The 13,805-nt window shown below is 38.2% G+C and overlaps 1 protein-coding gene across 1 annotated transcript in view; it reads right to left on the minus strand.

Annotated features, from left to right (window-relative positions):
* FAT4 (FAT atypical cadherin 4) overlaps window positions 1–13,805 on the minus strand; it is a 143,626-nt gene that overhangs the window by 52,272 nt on the left and 77,549 nt on the right. Inside the window, exons 3-6 of the mRNA XM_062573988.1 lie at window positions 12,180–12,441; window positions 10,216–10,566; window positions 4,851–5,773; window positions 4,015–4,189 (exon numbers count right to left, since the gene is read on the minus strand). Coding sequence (XP_062429972.1) covers window positions 4,015–4,189; window positions 4,851–5,773; window positions 10,216–10,566; window positions 12,180–12,441 — 1,711 coding nt within the window. The remainder of the gene's footprint in view (window positions 1–4,014; window positions 4,190–4,850; window positions 5,774–10,215; window positions 10,567–12,179; window positions 12,442–13,805) is intronic.

A 13,805-nucleotide genomic window follows, 5' to 3' on the forward strand; every position in this document is an offset into this window, starting at 1 on the left:
CATAAAGAAGGGTATAGCTAAGCAAAGCAAAAAAAAAAAAAAAAAGATTTATGTGATAGAACAGACCATAAAGACATATTCAAATAGTTGCACGTAGGTTTCTTGGCATTTATGTTAGCAGATATTTTGGGGGAGCATCTGCAATCTAAACACTATCATGTTATTCTACACTCCATCATTTTGCCTGTCATTATATTTATATAATAATTCACACATTTTGGCCTGCAGCATGTGCTGCAAGAGGGGCTCTCTAAAATGGAATGGGTGAATTTGGGCGTCGAAATATATTCCATTTCATGATCAAAGCCACAGGTGTACAATTCTGGAAGATGCTGAATGTCCCTAGTGAGAGACACTTGGGTATCTGCAATAATTCCCTACTGCTTACAGATGCAACTAAATTAAGACCCTAAACAACACAGTCGTTGGAGAAGATCAGAAGTACAAAAGCAAAGGAAGAGCATGGACAGAACAGGGCTGAAAATCAAGATCCCAGCTTACGGAAAAGAAGCATGGAAAAACCTCTGTGGTCACTAACAGCTGTGCCAAGGGGCACCCTGATCAAAGTGCCAAAGCTGCTTCATCAGTCTCTTCCCTCCTCCAGACTAGATGGAAACTCTGAGATCCCGGATGCCTTCTGAGGCTAAGGACTATACCATATACTACATGGTCAGCTAAAAATAATGCAAAATGAAAAATATTTCTTTTTCCATTAATTTCTTCATAAACAATGTAGGTGAATACTGTGAAAACTACAGTTGCAAACTGATGAGGTGATAATAAATATGAGAAAAGTAAGACATCCTTGATTATGTATGGGGAGATCAGGAAGACAGCAGAAAACTAGTGGAGAACCCATCAGTTCCTTATGCCTTAAGATGCTTCTAGGTTGGTATTGTGCCTGCTTCCTTGAAACAAAGGGAAGACTTGGCATAACTTCCTTAGGGGCAGGATATTATCCTTTAATGTCTTCAATTAATCAGTGCGTAGCTTATAAAAATTGAGAGGCAAAGATTCTGAGGAAAATGGGAAAAGGGCTGGACAGTCAAAATTTTGCCCTTGATGTGCTACCCAGACATCTCCAAAGCTAACTGCATCTGGACGTCTACTGTGATTTTTATCAGTAACAAAACTAAACAAGTTGCACCATATATGGCAAGATTGTTGCTCGGGCTGCTAAAGGCAATCTGAAAGATTTTTTTTTTTTTTTTTTTACAGCTAATAAAAGCCAAAAAAAGTGCAAAGGATAATACCTTTCCCTTGATTTATTTTCAGAGATAATAAGGATGAGAATGATTTCAGAAAGTCTGCTTTCTTCAACATTTTGGCAGGCACTGCTTTCCAACAGAGAAGCATTATTTGGGGGGGAGGGAGGAGAGGGAGGAGGATGCGTCCGTGTGGGAGAACTGTCCCTATGCAAAATCCTTCTTTCTGCAGATCGGCTAAAACCAGAAGAAACAGAGCTACAGTATGCAAAGAACTGTGATGACTGTCTTTGTAAATGCCACTCAAAAACCTAACACTCAAACCACTCTTTTTACTCATTTCTGCATAGCGTCATGACCATACCGAGGGTACGGCCAGAACTACCTTGTTCCATGAAACAAATGCCACACTAGCAAAGGTCGTATGTTATCACCTGGGTACGTGCCACACACCCGCACTGACAGCTTTTGCTAGGTTTTTGACTTTTCTAAATAAATTAATATATTTTTCTGATAAACTGCAACTCTTAGAAAGGCCTCTTCCCCCATAACATTTTCCTATTTCAGTTGCCTACTACAGTCTACTGTAGTACAAACACATTCCACATATGTTAAAGTAATATACAGTAATATAAAATTTGAGAGGCAGTTTGACAGAGCTCATAACTTGGTCCCTTTGTTCCACATGACTGTGACAAACATCATCCTTTAACAGGTCTCAAACAAATGATATGCCACAGTCTTCTTTACTACCTAGACTGCTTGCACTCAGTATGACTAATTTAAACAAAACAGGGATCTCCCAGAATTTCTTAAGTATGTAATATATTTAAAGTACTTAAAGGATTTATTACGACTATGGTCCATATCCTGCCTCCACAAAAGCAAGAGAAGTTTTGGCATTGACTTCTACTGGAGCAGGACATTTTCTTATGATATTTTAGTTCAGATAAATAATGAATATGCTTCAGCATAGTTTTAAATGTTTCCTTTGATGGTATGAATTTAGAATAAGTCTCTAGTCTAATCAAAAGATATTATCTAATGTTATTCATATGGTTGGTTAAAAACTATACCAAATCACTGTAGATTAGTCAGAGTGCACAGTACAACAGTTAAATTTAGCTTAAAGTTACCATTAACATCTGTTTCTGAACAATTCTGCAAGTTTCCTTTGTCAGTGATAAGAGGAAAGAGCAACCTGTGAGTTAGCTTTATGAGAACACAGCACATTTAAAACAACAGCTTCAAATAATATTTAATCAGCGTAATATTTACATGTTTAAACATAGGAACTAATGAAATGTGCTGCTATTCTTGTCAACCACTTAAGGCAAAGGCCCCATGCACACTTCACGTATTAAAGTCTCCCACGGACTATTTGAAACTCAGAAGTCTCCCGACACAAATAAATATTTTTATTTGCTATGGCTGGGTAAACCTTCTCCTGGATTTCACATTCCTTAGGAAGCTGAGTTTAGGAAAAGGTTGGGCTATTTGTCAAATATGTCAAATTTTTAGCTTATACATAATGCTAGGCAAGGAGTAAAATTAGCTTCTTGCTCTCCTTTTTTCTGGGAAAGATGCTTGCTGCATGACACGTCTCATCAGTTCAGACTTAGCGTAATTTGTAATTGCAAGGCTAAATTCTCTATATTCCTAATTGATTCCTGCCAATGTGGACTGGGAGATTAAACAGACATCCAGCGTCCGCTTTCTCTTATGTATCCAGCCTAAGCTTCTGCAAGAATGTAAGGATGTCTGAGTCCAAGTCACAACTGAGCCCCTTGCAGTTACACAGTAATGGAAAGCCAGTGTAAAAAATACAACACGATATAGCATCTCTAGCCAAAATGCAAGACAAATCATATATCAAGTCCTAAAACTGCATTCTGCAGCTTCAGCTGTGCTCAGACTGTAAAAAGCCTGAGCTCTGCTACAATGGGAAAATATAAGCCAATACTGGCAATGTATTGTCACTGACATAAGATACTGCACACAATATGGCAGAAATCAAAACTGTATCAACTTGTCAACAAGATGGGCTTGCTTCTATTTTTATTATTAGAAAATAAGACCAAGCTCTGCAGTAACATCTCATCAGACTCTGGGGACTGAAGATCAGTCTGGAATACGACCCAGTTTGTCTTCATTACTAATATTCATACCAAAATCTGCAAAAAAAATTTCATACTTGGACACCTAAAGTGAAAGTGTAATTAAACTTCCTAAAAAGCAGTCATGTCTGTGTTTTAAACTTACAGAACCCGGAAACATTTGGGATTCTAGAGCAAACATATATAACTGGATGTTGAGCAAAGGTGACAACTAAAATGTTGCTATTTTAATTGTCCTCACATTTCAGAGGTAACATTTCCATGAGATTAACTGAAAAGCCCTCAGTTGTTTTCCAGCCACCGGTTTGACATGTCTGCACAGTACATTGGTTTTGCATAGCTGTTCATAAGGCTCCCCATGACCCAGTTAGGACCACTTATTATTACTGAGGGAAAAAAAAAAAAAAAAAAAAAAAAAAAAAAAAAAAAAGATGGGTTCTTCTAAATTTATAGTGAATCTTACTAAAATCAGGCACCTATATCTACGGACAAAACCCTGCTTTCATGAAACTGATGCTCCCTTTGACTTCAGGTGAGTCTACCTTTTACCACTGAGATCTAGATTAGAACTTGGGTACCAATTTCCAAGCGCTAAATTTGAGTCAATCTAAAAATATTTATTTTATATTCAGAATGCAATGTTTTCAAGTAAAAACAAAATATATTTAGAAGAGCCAGTACATTTGCTTTACCTGAATCAGCAGCTGTGATCAGTAAAATATACTGCTCCTTTGTCTCTCGGTCCAAGCTCTGCACCAAGCGGAGCTCCCCACTGGCCGAGAGAATAAAGGCTCCTTCTTCATTTCCACTCATGAGAACATAAGTAAGCTTGCTATTCAGGCCTTGATCATCGTCCCTTGCTACAACCTACAAAAGCAATGCAAACACATGGGAAGAAATATCAATAACTGATGAGTGAAGGATCTTCATAATTTTACTGGGATAGCCATGACACTGATCCAAATTAATGGATTGAATTAATCCATACGCCTTAAATCCCATTATAAATTATCTGTAATTGTAAAACGACTTAACAGAATGGTGATGAACTTAAAAGTGTTTGAAAATATTAAATAGTTGATGACTTCTCTTTCCCAGGCATGAATACAGTAAAGACTATGTTGGGGACTGGTGAAAACCACAGATCACTTGGTATAGGCTCCCTAAGTATTGCATCTCCAGCTTACTGAATCCATGTCACAACCTTTCATTACTTGTAACAGACCCTCTCATTCTCTAGTCAATAATCACAGATTGAGGAATTTGCTGCATGAAAGTTGAAGTCAATTCGAGATAATACAGCAAACTCCTACAATCCTAGTGTATGAATAAAATAGGAAGGTAAACACCAAAGCCTAACGTAAACTTCTGTAAAAAAAAAAAAAAAAAAAAAAAAAAAAAGAACGAAAAAGAAAGAAACCAAGAAAGAAATTGCATATGAGATGATTACAGCCCCCAAAACAACTTTTAAATTATGTCTTAGACTTTTTATAACTGTAGCAAATAAATATTTTCTGAATGTACTGACCTGAAGAATAACTTTTGGAAGTACCTCTAAGTTCTCAGGGACATTCACAGAGTAGGGAGAAAGTTCAAACGTGGGAATATAATCGTTAACATCTTTCAGAATAATATTGACTGTAGTGGTATCAGTCCTTGGGCTGCTTCCACGATCAGACGACTGAACAGTCAGTGTATAGGAAGGCTTCTTCTCTCTGTCCAAAGGCTTAGCAACCGTTATTACCCCCGTAACAGAATCGATCCGAAACTCATTACTAGGATCTCCGCTGATGATGGCATAGCGGACCTGCCCATTTGTACCCTCATCTCCATCGGCAGCAAACACCTGGATTAAATCTGTCCCTGTTAAAGTATTTTCCCCAACTTCTACTTTATAAAGCTTCTGTGCAAAAAGGGGGTTATTATCATTAATGTCAAGGACTATTACAACCACATCTGTTGATGAAGAAAGGGATGGCTGGCCCTTGTCGGTAGCTACCACAGTCAACGTATAGTTAGACACCGCTTCTCTGTCAAGCTCCCCAATAAGTCTTACTTCACCATCTATAGTGCCAATGCTGAATTTATTTCCCAAAGGCCTAAGCAGACTGTATTCAATGTAGCTGTTTGGACCGCTGTCCGGATCAGTTGCCTGGGCTTTGAATACAATTGTATCTATCGGGGTGTTTTCCGGAATGTAGGTCAGCTTCGGAGAGATGAAGCTCGGAGGGCTGTCGTTCACGTCCAGCAGAATAATTGAAACCTGAGCCGTGCTCGTGTATCGGGACGCTGGGGGAGCAGCCATGTCATGCACCTGAACGACAAGGCTATAGAAAGATTGACTTTCCCGATCCAAAGGCCGTTTGATGCTCAGTACTCCGTTCCTGTCAATACTGAACTGTCCCAAGCTGTCCCCAGAGGCGATGCTGAAGGACAGCTGCGAGTTGGAGCCTGGGAGAGGGGGAGAAAAAAAGGTAGAGAGACTGTAACTTGATCCCACTGACCTAGATATCAAGGTTTCTAGCCTGATTTCCTACAGAAATGAGGATTACACGATCATGCTGCTTAATGGCCACCTCCTCGTAATTTTTGAATCTATTAGCTAACATCAGCTGGGTTTCATAGTAGAATAAACATCTTTGAAATAATTGTATTCTGACAAGAGTAGAAGAGAAAGAGAGCAAAAGAGAGTGAAAAAAGGAAAAAGTGAGCTATAAAGGAAAAGCAAGAAAGAAAAAGAGAAAAAGAAGGAGACAGAAAAAAGAAAAAGAGGGAGAGAGATCAAATAGAGCAGCCACTGAAAGAAAGGAGCTCAACTCCATATTTTGTTCAGTGGAAGTGACTTGCTGAGCATAGGGTAGGTTTTCCCCTAGACAACGGCTAGGGATAAAGGAGATAGATCCATCAGAAACCAACATTCAGTAGTTCTGCTGCTTATGAAACAGATTTTTTGCTTCTTTCCTCCCATTTCTGGTAAGAAACATTATTGACGTCATCGTTTCAAGAATTTTTCCACCCAGTTACAAAAACCCCAAAGCAGAAACTCCCAAGCCCAGAGTGGGCAGGCCAACAGTGAATACTGCAGAGAGGTATGCTTACCGTATATGGAAGAGCGTTCAGAAATCTCAGATGAACATCTCATGATCAAAACATAACTAGTAATTATGGTCAAGTAAAAGATTTATAATTTTGGTAAGGGAAATGAATTCTGAATCCTGACAAGGCTATGAAATGACCTTAAATGTGCCCTATAGCAAACAAATATATGTTGATACTTTCATTCCAGAACTAGTTCTAAACACCTAATTGAAGACTATTTTCTCTCTTAGACATATTTCCCTTACTTGCATTTTAAATAATGTTGAATTTTTTGCTTTTTCATGTTGGGTCATAAAGACTGTGATTTAGGATAAATGGATTAACAGACTGCTCTCTCCTGCTTTACCCCTCAAACTCACTTTTTTCATGCAAAGTAAACCGAGTTGTCTGCTTAAGTAGCTAATTACTTTGCTTTGCATTTTCCCTATTTTACTTAGAAGCTCCATCTTTTCCTTCTGACTGAATTGCTTTGATAATAAAATTAGCTCTGTATTCGATTTATTAATCATTCCTATTTATTATGCTTAGAATCAGAAACTAGTTCTGCCTGCCTTTCTCCCTCTGGCCACTCTAATTGGCATACTTCCCTCTCTCGTCTCTTGTAGAAACTTAATTATAAAGTAAATAGAATCAAACATGAAAGACAAAATAGTTTAATTAATTAAAGATATTAATATATTTATACGCTATTTATTAGTGTTTCTGCATTACTTTGATCAAGTGAAATACTGAAAGTGTAATGCTATTCTATTTCTGTTCAGTTGTATTTTAAAATGATTAATTATACAGATAGAAATCTTCTGATTTCAGTTGAATACATTTTGTAATTAAAGATTTTGCTGTTTGGCCTTGGAAATGAGGAAGAATTAGATTTTACAAAAGTAAATTATTTTATTATATTCAAATATTCTTTTTCGCCACTGTTTTCTGCAGTATATTTTGCTATTTGTTCTCTTTGCAACTTATTACTTGTTCTTCTTTGACCAAGGTAGATGGGGACAAACAACTTCCATGGACCTTTTCATTCCTTGCCTTGTATTTTCTTAGGTCTCAATGGTGCTAAGGCTTATAAAGATTAAATGGTGGCTCTACTGAAGCAGTGGGAGATTTTCCTAAATATCAGTGGAGCTGGGACTTCCACTTAACTGAAGACAAGGAATGAATGATAGTTTTTTTAAAAGACAGTATGCCAAGCTGGAGCTGTGCACCTCAGGCATCCCTTCTCCAGCCTGGGAGTGGATTTTTCTTACTGAGAACAAAGGGCTTCCTCCCCTTGGCTAAGCTTTGGATCTGTTTAATCTCAGGGGGTAACCTGGGAAAACTGAGTGAGAGCTCACAGATGAAGCCATCAGTTTTCAAAAGGCTCTTTCAAGGGTTTTGTTTCTGTTTTCATTTGCTTGATAGTTAAAAAAAAAAAGAAAACAAAAACAAACAAACAAAAAACCCACTTTTTCCAACCTGTAAATACCTATAGAGTCCAATTGGGAACCCCTCCAATTTTTTGCCTGCAGAAATATTTTGCTACGCGTATTAACAAACAGACAAGAGCTTGCTTTGCCCTGAGAAGCAAAATGGATGTTTCTGTTACTTCTAAGTGGAAAAAATGAAAATGCAAACCTTGAAATGAACGTGCAAGTGTTCAAGAAAACTGAACTCTTCTAGTCTTCGGTAAATAATCGAGAGCTGTAGCTGATACTTACTATTCATCTGTACATAACACTATTCAAGTGGACATAAACAGCTATTTTTTCCCTCGGGGTATGTCAAACAGGAAAGAATGGGAGTTGTTTTGCTATCACAGTCCTTTTTGCCCTTGATCGGTGCTTATCCTAAGGTATATCTCATTATAAAACAATGACTTTTCAGAGCTCTTACAAGCTGTTGGACCATTTAACATAAACCATCAATGATGTTTTATTCATGTGCATTGAGTATATTATCTATGAGCCGCACAGAGAGGACTACATTCCTAGTTATTTCTGTGCTCTAGATAAATATAAGAAAACATATGGATAACAAATTTGGGGCTGGAAAGAACAACGCACATAGATCATAGAATTTGCAGAAGTTGCAGTCTTATTGGGGAACTCAATCTGGCATGCTCTTGTAATGAAGTTTCTGCCCTATGAACTTTAAATCTAACCTGCTAGAAAAGTGTGTCAAAAACCAGAAAAGGCAAGATATCTGACTTTTCAATGCACTGCACCTTGAATATTCATTTACTTCCTTCCTAACTGAGTGTAGGATGACCATAAAATGATCCGTGAATGCTATGAAATATTTCAGGTCCACTGTACACAGATGGAAATGTATGAAGTACAGAAAAAAAGGAAAGTAGACCCATAACCATTAAGTGAAATCACTTTTAGGGCATTTAAAATCAAACAATATATTTCTAAGTTCTTAAAACTTTTTTTTTTTTTTTTTTTTTTGGTTGTTAGAGTCTGGTTTTTTTCATTCTGTATTTTCTTCCCACTGTACATCATGATAAAATGAGGAATACTTGGATAGGAAAAGAAGAGAGGAGATGGATTAGATACAAACTCATTATCTAGTCTGTAGGAACAATCAAGAATATGCAAGATTTGAGCACCACTTCTTTTCCCAATTTATAACAAGTTTTATAAAATAAGAGCTCTTAACACAAGTGAAAGAGAGATCCATGCAAGAATAGCCAATTTGACTAAGTTATAATTGCTAACTTGTGGGCTTGTCTCATGGAGTCTATTCTCTCTCACTTTCTCAGTTTCATCTCAAAACTAGCTGCACAATTTCTATCTGTCAGTGCTAGAGTGTTTCACAAAAAAAGTCCAAATCTGGACAATCTAGCCTTTCTTGAGGAAAAAAAAACATTTTATTGAATAATCTTGATCAGTTCACTTGTTTTGTGCATATAACCTGGGATTCTTCTAAGCATGTAAGTGCTTTGCACTTAAAGCACATATTTCATGGTAAGAAATTTTAAGGGCTTTGCAGAGCCAACATCAATCACATTGAGAGGAGGCAAAACTGCTCAGCATGTCACAAAAATATCCTTCACCTATAAAGTCAGTATGAGTTTTATGAATTATTTTGTATTAAGTCACCCTGACTAATGTCTGTGGACATCTAAGAAAATGTGATACTGTTCAGAATGATTTTTTTTTAATGTATTTTATGGCCATATTCTGTAATTACTATTTTTTGGACATAAACTACATGGCAAACTACTTAAGCTATAAAGATTGTATCTTTTATGCTCCAATAACATCTCCCCAAAACTATAAATAATCTGAAGATTAAATCTTATTTTACAGAGAAAATTTCCCATGTTTTAATCAGTTTTTTAGCCTCCATTATCAATATTATGCAATTCTCTTCACGATTCAATTAAAGATATAAAGCATTTAAAGAGATTTTCTGTGATGATTACAGATGAAGTATCTTATTTATATTTAGAATATACACTTTAAGAAAAAAATGTGCAACATGAACATGTCTAAAGAATTGTCCCTTGGTGCTTAACTGCTGTAACACACTCTTAAGTATAATATTGCTTTGCAACTTGTTTCCACAACAGCAATACCAAAGAAATATTACTTGATTGTATTTTTAATTTATGATAGATAAAAACATGGAAGAAACCCACGTTCTTAGACCTAATGGGAAATATGAAGTAAATAATCTCTGTCTACAGAGTGCCTAAAACAAATTATGGTATCCCTAATTTGCCCTTTATATTAGGTCTTATAATATGTATCTAACATGAAGTATTTATTTATCATCAGAAATTTAGGATATGAGGAAGCACATACCATCATCTGCATCAGTGACGCTGAAGTTGAGAATAGCAGATCCTGGAGCGAGATTCTCCATCAAAGACGTGCTGTACGAGGTCATGTTGAATACCGGCGCGTTATCATTTATGTCTAATATATTGAAGTACACTCTGATGGTAGTGAACTGCCCTCCTCCATCTTCCGCACGGACAGTCAGTATGTAATACTGTTGCACTTCGTAGTCCAACACACGAGTCAGGTTGAAGACTCCAGTAACTGGGTTCAGGAAGAACATACCATCTTCATCGTCTTCACTTACAGTATATGTGATTTCGCCATTTATACCAGAGTCGTCATCAGTAGCTAATATGGCTGCCACTAAAGAGCCTACGCAGGGAAATAGCAAAATAAGCCACTCACAAAATGGTACAACCTTGACATGGATAGAGAGAGCTCACAACCCAGCGTTCCTTCAGAACAAGAGGCAGCCGTCTGCAAAACTTCTCGCCTCAGCACTGTGTGCCTAACCACCGTAATCGCACCAGGAACTTCAGCGATTTTCACTTCATCTGCACATGGTATTCCTTTTTCTGTCTTAATTTTATGACATGTAATTTTTTTCAAAACTGAGAGGAACAATATTCAGTACGTTGTTTATTTTAAAGGACTATTAAAAATAGAAAATGGACAGATGTATTTATTTTATCTTCAAATGTGAACATGTCCAGATTAGATCTAAATGGACAAAGGACACTTTTCTCCCCAAAGACAAATACAAGTTACTAAACCTTCTATATATTCCTTCTTAAATGCAGACACTAGAACATCAGTATATACTAAGTATCCCAGCTCCACTTTCAAAAAACTGCCTTAGCAGGGCAACTGCAGTTAGAAAACAAAACAAAACAAGCAAAACCAAACTTATAGGCATCTATTCTTCAATGTTTTCTGAAATTCAGCTCCCTGGGAACTTGTGTCATTAGTTAAATTCTGCACAGCTGCATTCACGTGACTAACCTATCTTACTAAAGTTTGGAAATTAGCTGTCAGTTATTAGTATTTTGAACATTAATTATATTTAAGATCAAATTGTTTCCAAGTATAACTAAGATCAACTTGTCTCAAAGAAAGAAAACAATTTAATTTTTTTCATGGAATCAGCTAAATTGTGTGTGTTCCAGCACAATTAATTATTGTTCACCAATGACAATAAAGACTACTTATCAGAATGAAAATCAGCGCCACTTTTTAAGTCAAGCTGAACAGTCTAGTGTTTTTTACATACACCTGATAACCTTATGTTTTAGCATTGCTGATTGCATGTGGATTGGTTAAAAGGGCTCTCCTAAAGCAGGATCAGATGATCAGCTCTACAGAGGGTTTGAAGCAAAGAGGAGTCAGCGCTGCAGACCTTTATGCCGAGCTCAGGGGAAGGGAAAGGCAGCAAAGAGCTTCTCTGAGGCCCCAGGAAGGTACAGTCACAGCCACAGCTGCTATACTGCAAGGGGAACGGGGAAACTCTCTTTATCTGGGATAGAAGACAGACACCCAAAGGGAAAACCTCGCACTGCTTCCCCCCAGAGGAGCCTGCCAGCTGCTCTGGGGCTGCTGCAAAACGGGATGGGAAATGCTGCCTCACATCAACACAGAATCAGCCCGTTTCTCCCTCTGCACCCATCACCACCGAGCAAGGGACAAATCTACAGCCAAGTGGCCAAGGGCAAACTGACCTTGATGTGGGTCTAAACTTAGAGTTCTCAAACAGTTGTGTAAACCATTTGGAAAATTATTTTGTGATCTTTCATTTACAAGTGATTTAAGAGAGGAGCCTCACTGCAGCACGGAGGGACTGAGGCTCACCAGTTACAGAGCGGTTCCTGCCACAGCTGACAGAGCCTCCGGATGCTGACGGACGCGGGAGAAGAGCGTAGCTACGGAGCAGTAACAAAAACACCAAACTGCCCCTTGCTACACAGGCATCTCAGTGGCTTCTTATTTACCTGGAGTGGCATCTTCGGGAATGTCAAAGGAATACACTGGTTTGGAGAATTTGGGTATATGGTCATTAACGTCACTAACAGTGATGTTTATTCTCATGTCGGAGGACTGCAGGCCATCATCAGCACGAACCAGTAAGGAGTATTTGGAGCGGCGCTCTCGGTCCAAGCGCTTGGTGGCTATCAGGTCTCCTGACTCGGGGTCAATGTGGAAGCTATCATCCGCACCACTGATAATAGTATATGTGACAAGGGCATTGGCTCCCTAAGCAAAAACAAAAGAGGTCAAATCAAGTTATTTGCCAGGTAAACTACACCAATTTTCAGTAAGACAAAAATCATTCCAGTAAAGGCACTTGATGAATAGTTTTCAGAACAGTTTATTTTAATATCAGTTTTCTTGCCTTCCAGTCTCTGCTTCAGTTCCCCAGCAAAGATGTATTCATACACATATCTTTCATTTATAAGACATGAAATGACAGGATTATTTGAATATTTTTTGCTAGTGTTCATAAAAAGATCACATCCAGTAAATAAAACAAAGTTGATACTTGTTTTAATTTTAAGCCTTTTTCATCGAGCACCTGTTCACTATAACATCTTACCTTTTAACAGAGATTAGTGTTTATTCTGGGTTTACATTTGCAGGTTAAATTAAACAAGTATCCTTGCACCAGGCACAGCTCTGCCCTTTCTGCTCGCTGCCTTTGGGGAGAGGGAAGGCAGTGCAGAGCAGGGAGAAGAGGGCAGGAAAAAAAGGAGGAAGATCTGCTGCCAGTCGGCAGCACCATCAGTGAGACCTGCGGCGCGCAGCTCCGGAGAAACTCGCAGGGTCGCACTTAGATGTACGCCTTGCAGCAGCCCCCAAGAAGACCATTTATGCAGAGGATGCATTTACCCGTAGGAACAAACAGCCTCAAAGTGACAAATCATGTGTCACTAAAATCACGATTCTGACCTCTTAGGCTATGCTGTCAGCCCCTGCACGTCAAAAAAAATGCGTTGCTGGAGTCAAACAAATTATTCCATTCCATCTTGGAAAAAAAAAAAGTTTCATTGGGATTTTAAGCATTTCCGTTGAAAAGAAAATGAAAGAAAATTAATTGCTCAGTCAGCAACTTTTCCCCCTCACCTTTAAAGTTCAAAATTAAAATTTAAAGGAAAATAAGAAACTTTCATTTAAAAAATATTGACACAACACATTTTGCCTCAGCCCTGTCCTATCACAAATGCTAAGAAAACTCACCCGCTGCAGTTCGTATCATCAATTAGTAGTAAGAAAATCACAAGCCTTAAGGATGTTAGCTCTGCCGAGTACTGATTCTTCCCAGGGAAAGGGCAGCCACCAGACCTCTGTTTTCAGGTAGCTCCTGAGGATGGTTTGGCTAGCGCGACAAAGCAGTCAGCAGTGCGATTCAAGGGGATGTAACCGGCTGGTTACAGTGCCCGGGCCAAGCTTGGCGGACATTTCCCCAGAAAGGCAGCACTTAGCTATAAATTTTACATTTTAGCAGATGGACCTTGGTCTTTAAGGGAAAGGAAGATCAGACCCAAGATTCTGGGCTCACCTCCCTCCCTCTTTTCCCAATGCATCCTTAAATGAACAGAAAACTTGGTATCTTCCGACAC

This window comes from Rhea pennata, chromosome 4 (assembly GCF_028389875.1).
Source record: "Rhea pennata isolate bPtePen1 chromosome 4, bPtePen1.pri, whole genome shotgun sequence".
In the NCBI taxonomy this organism is placed as follows: domain Eukaryota; kingdom Metazoa; phylum Chordata; class Aves; order Rheiformes; family Rheidae; genus Rhea; species Rhea pennata.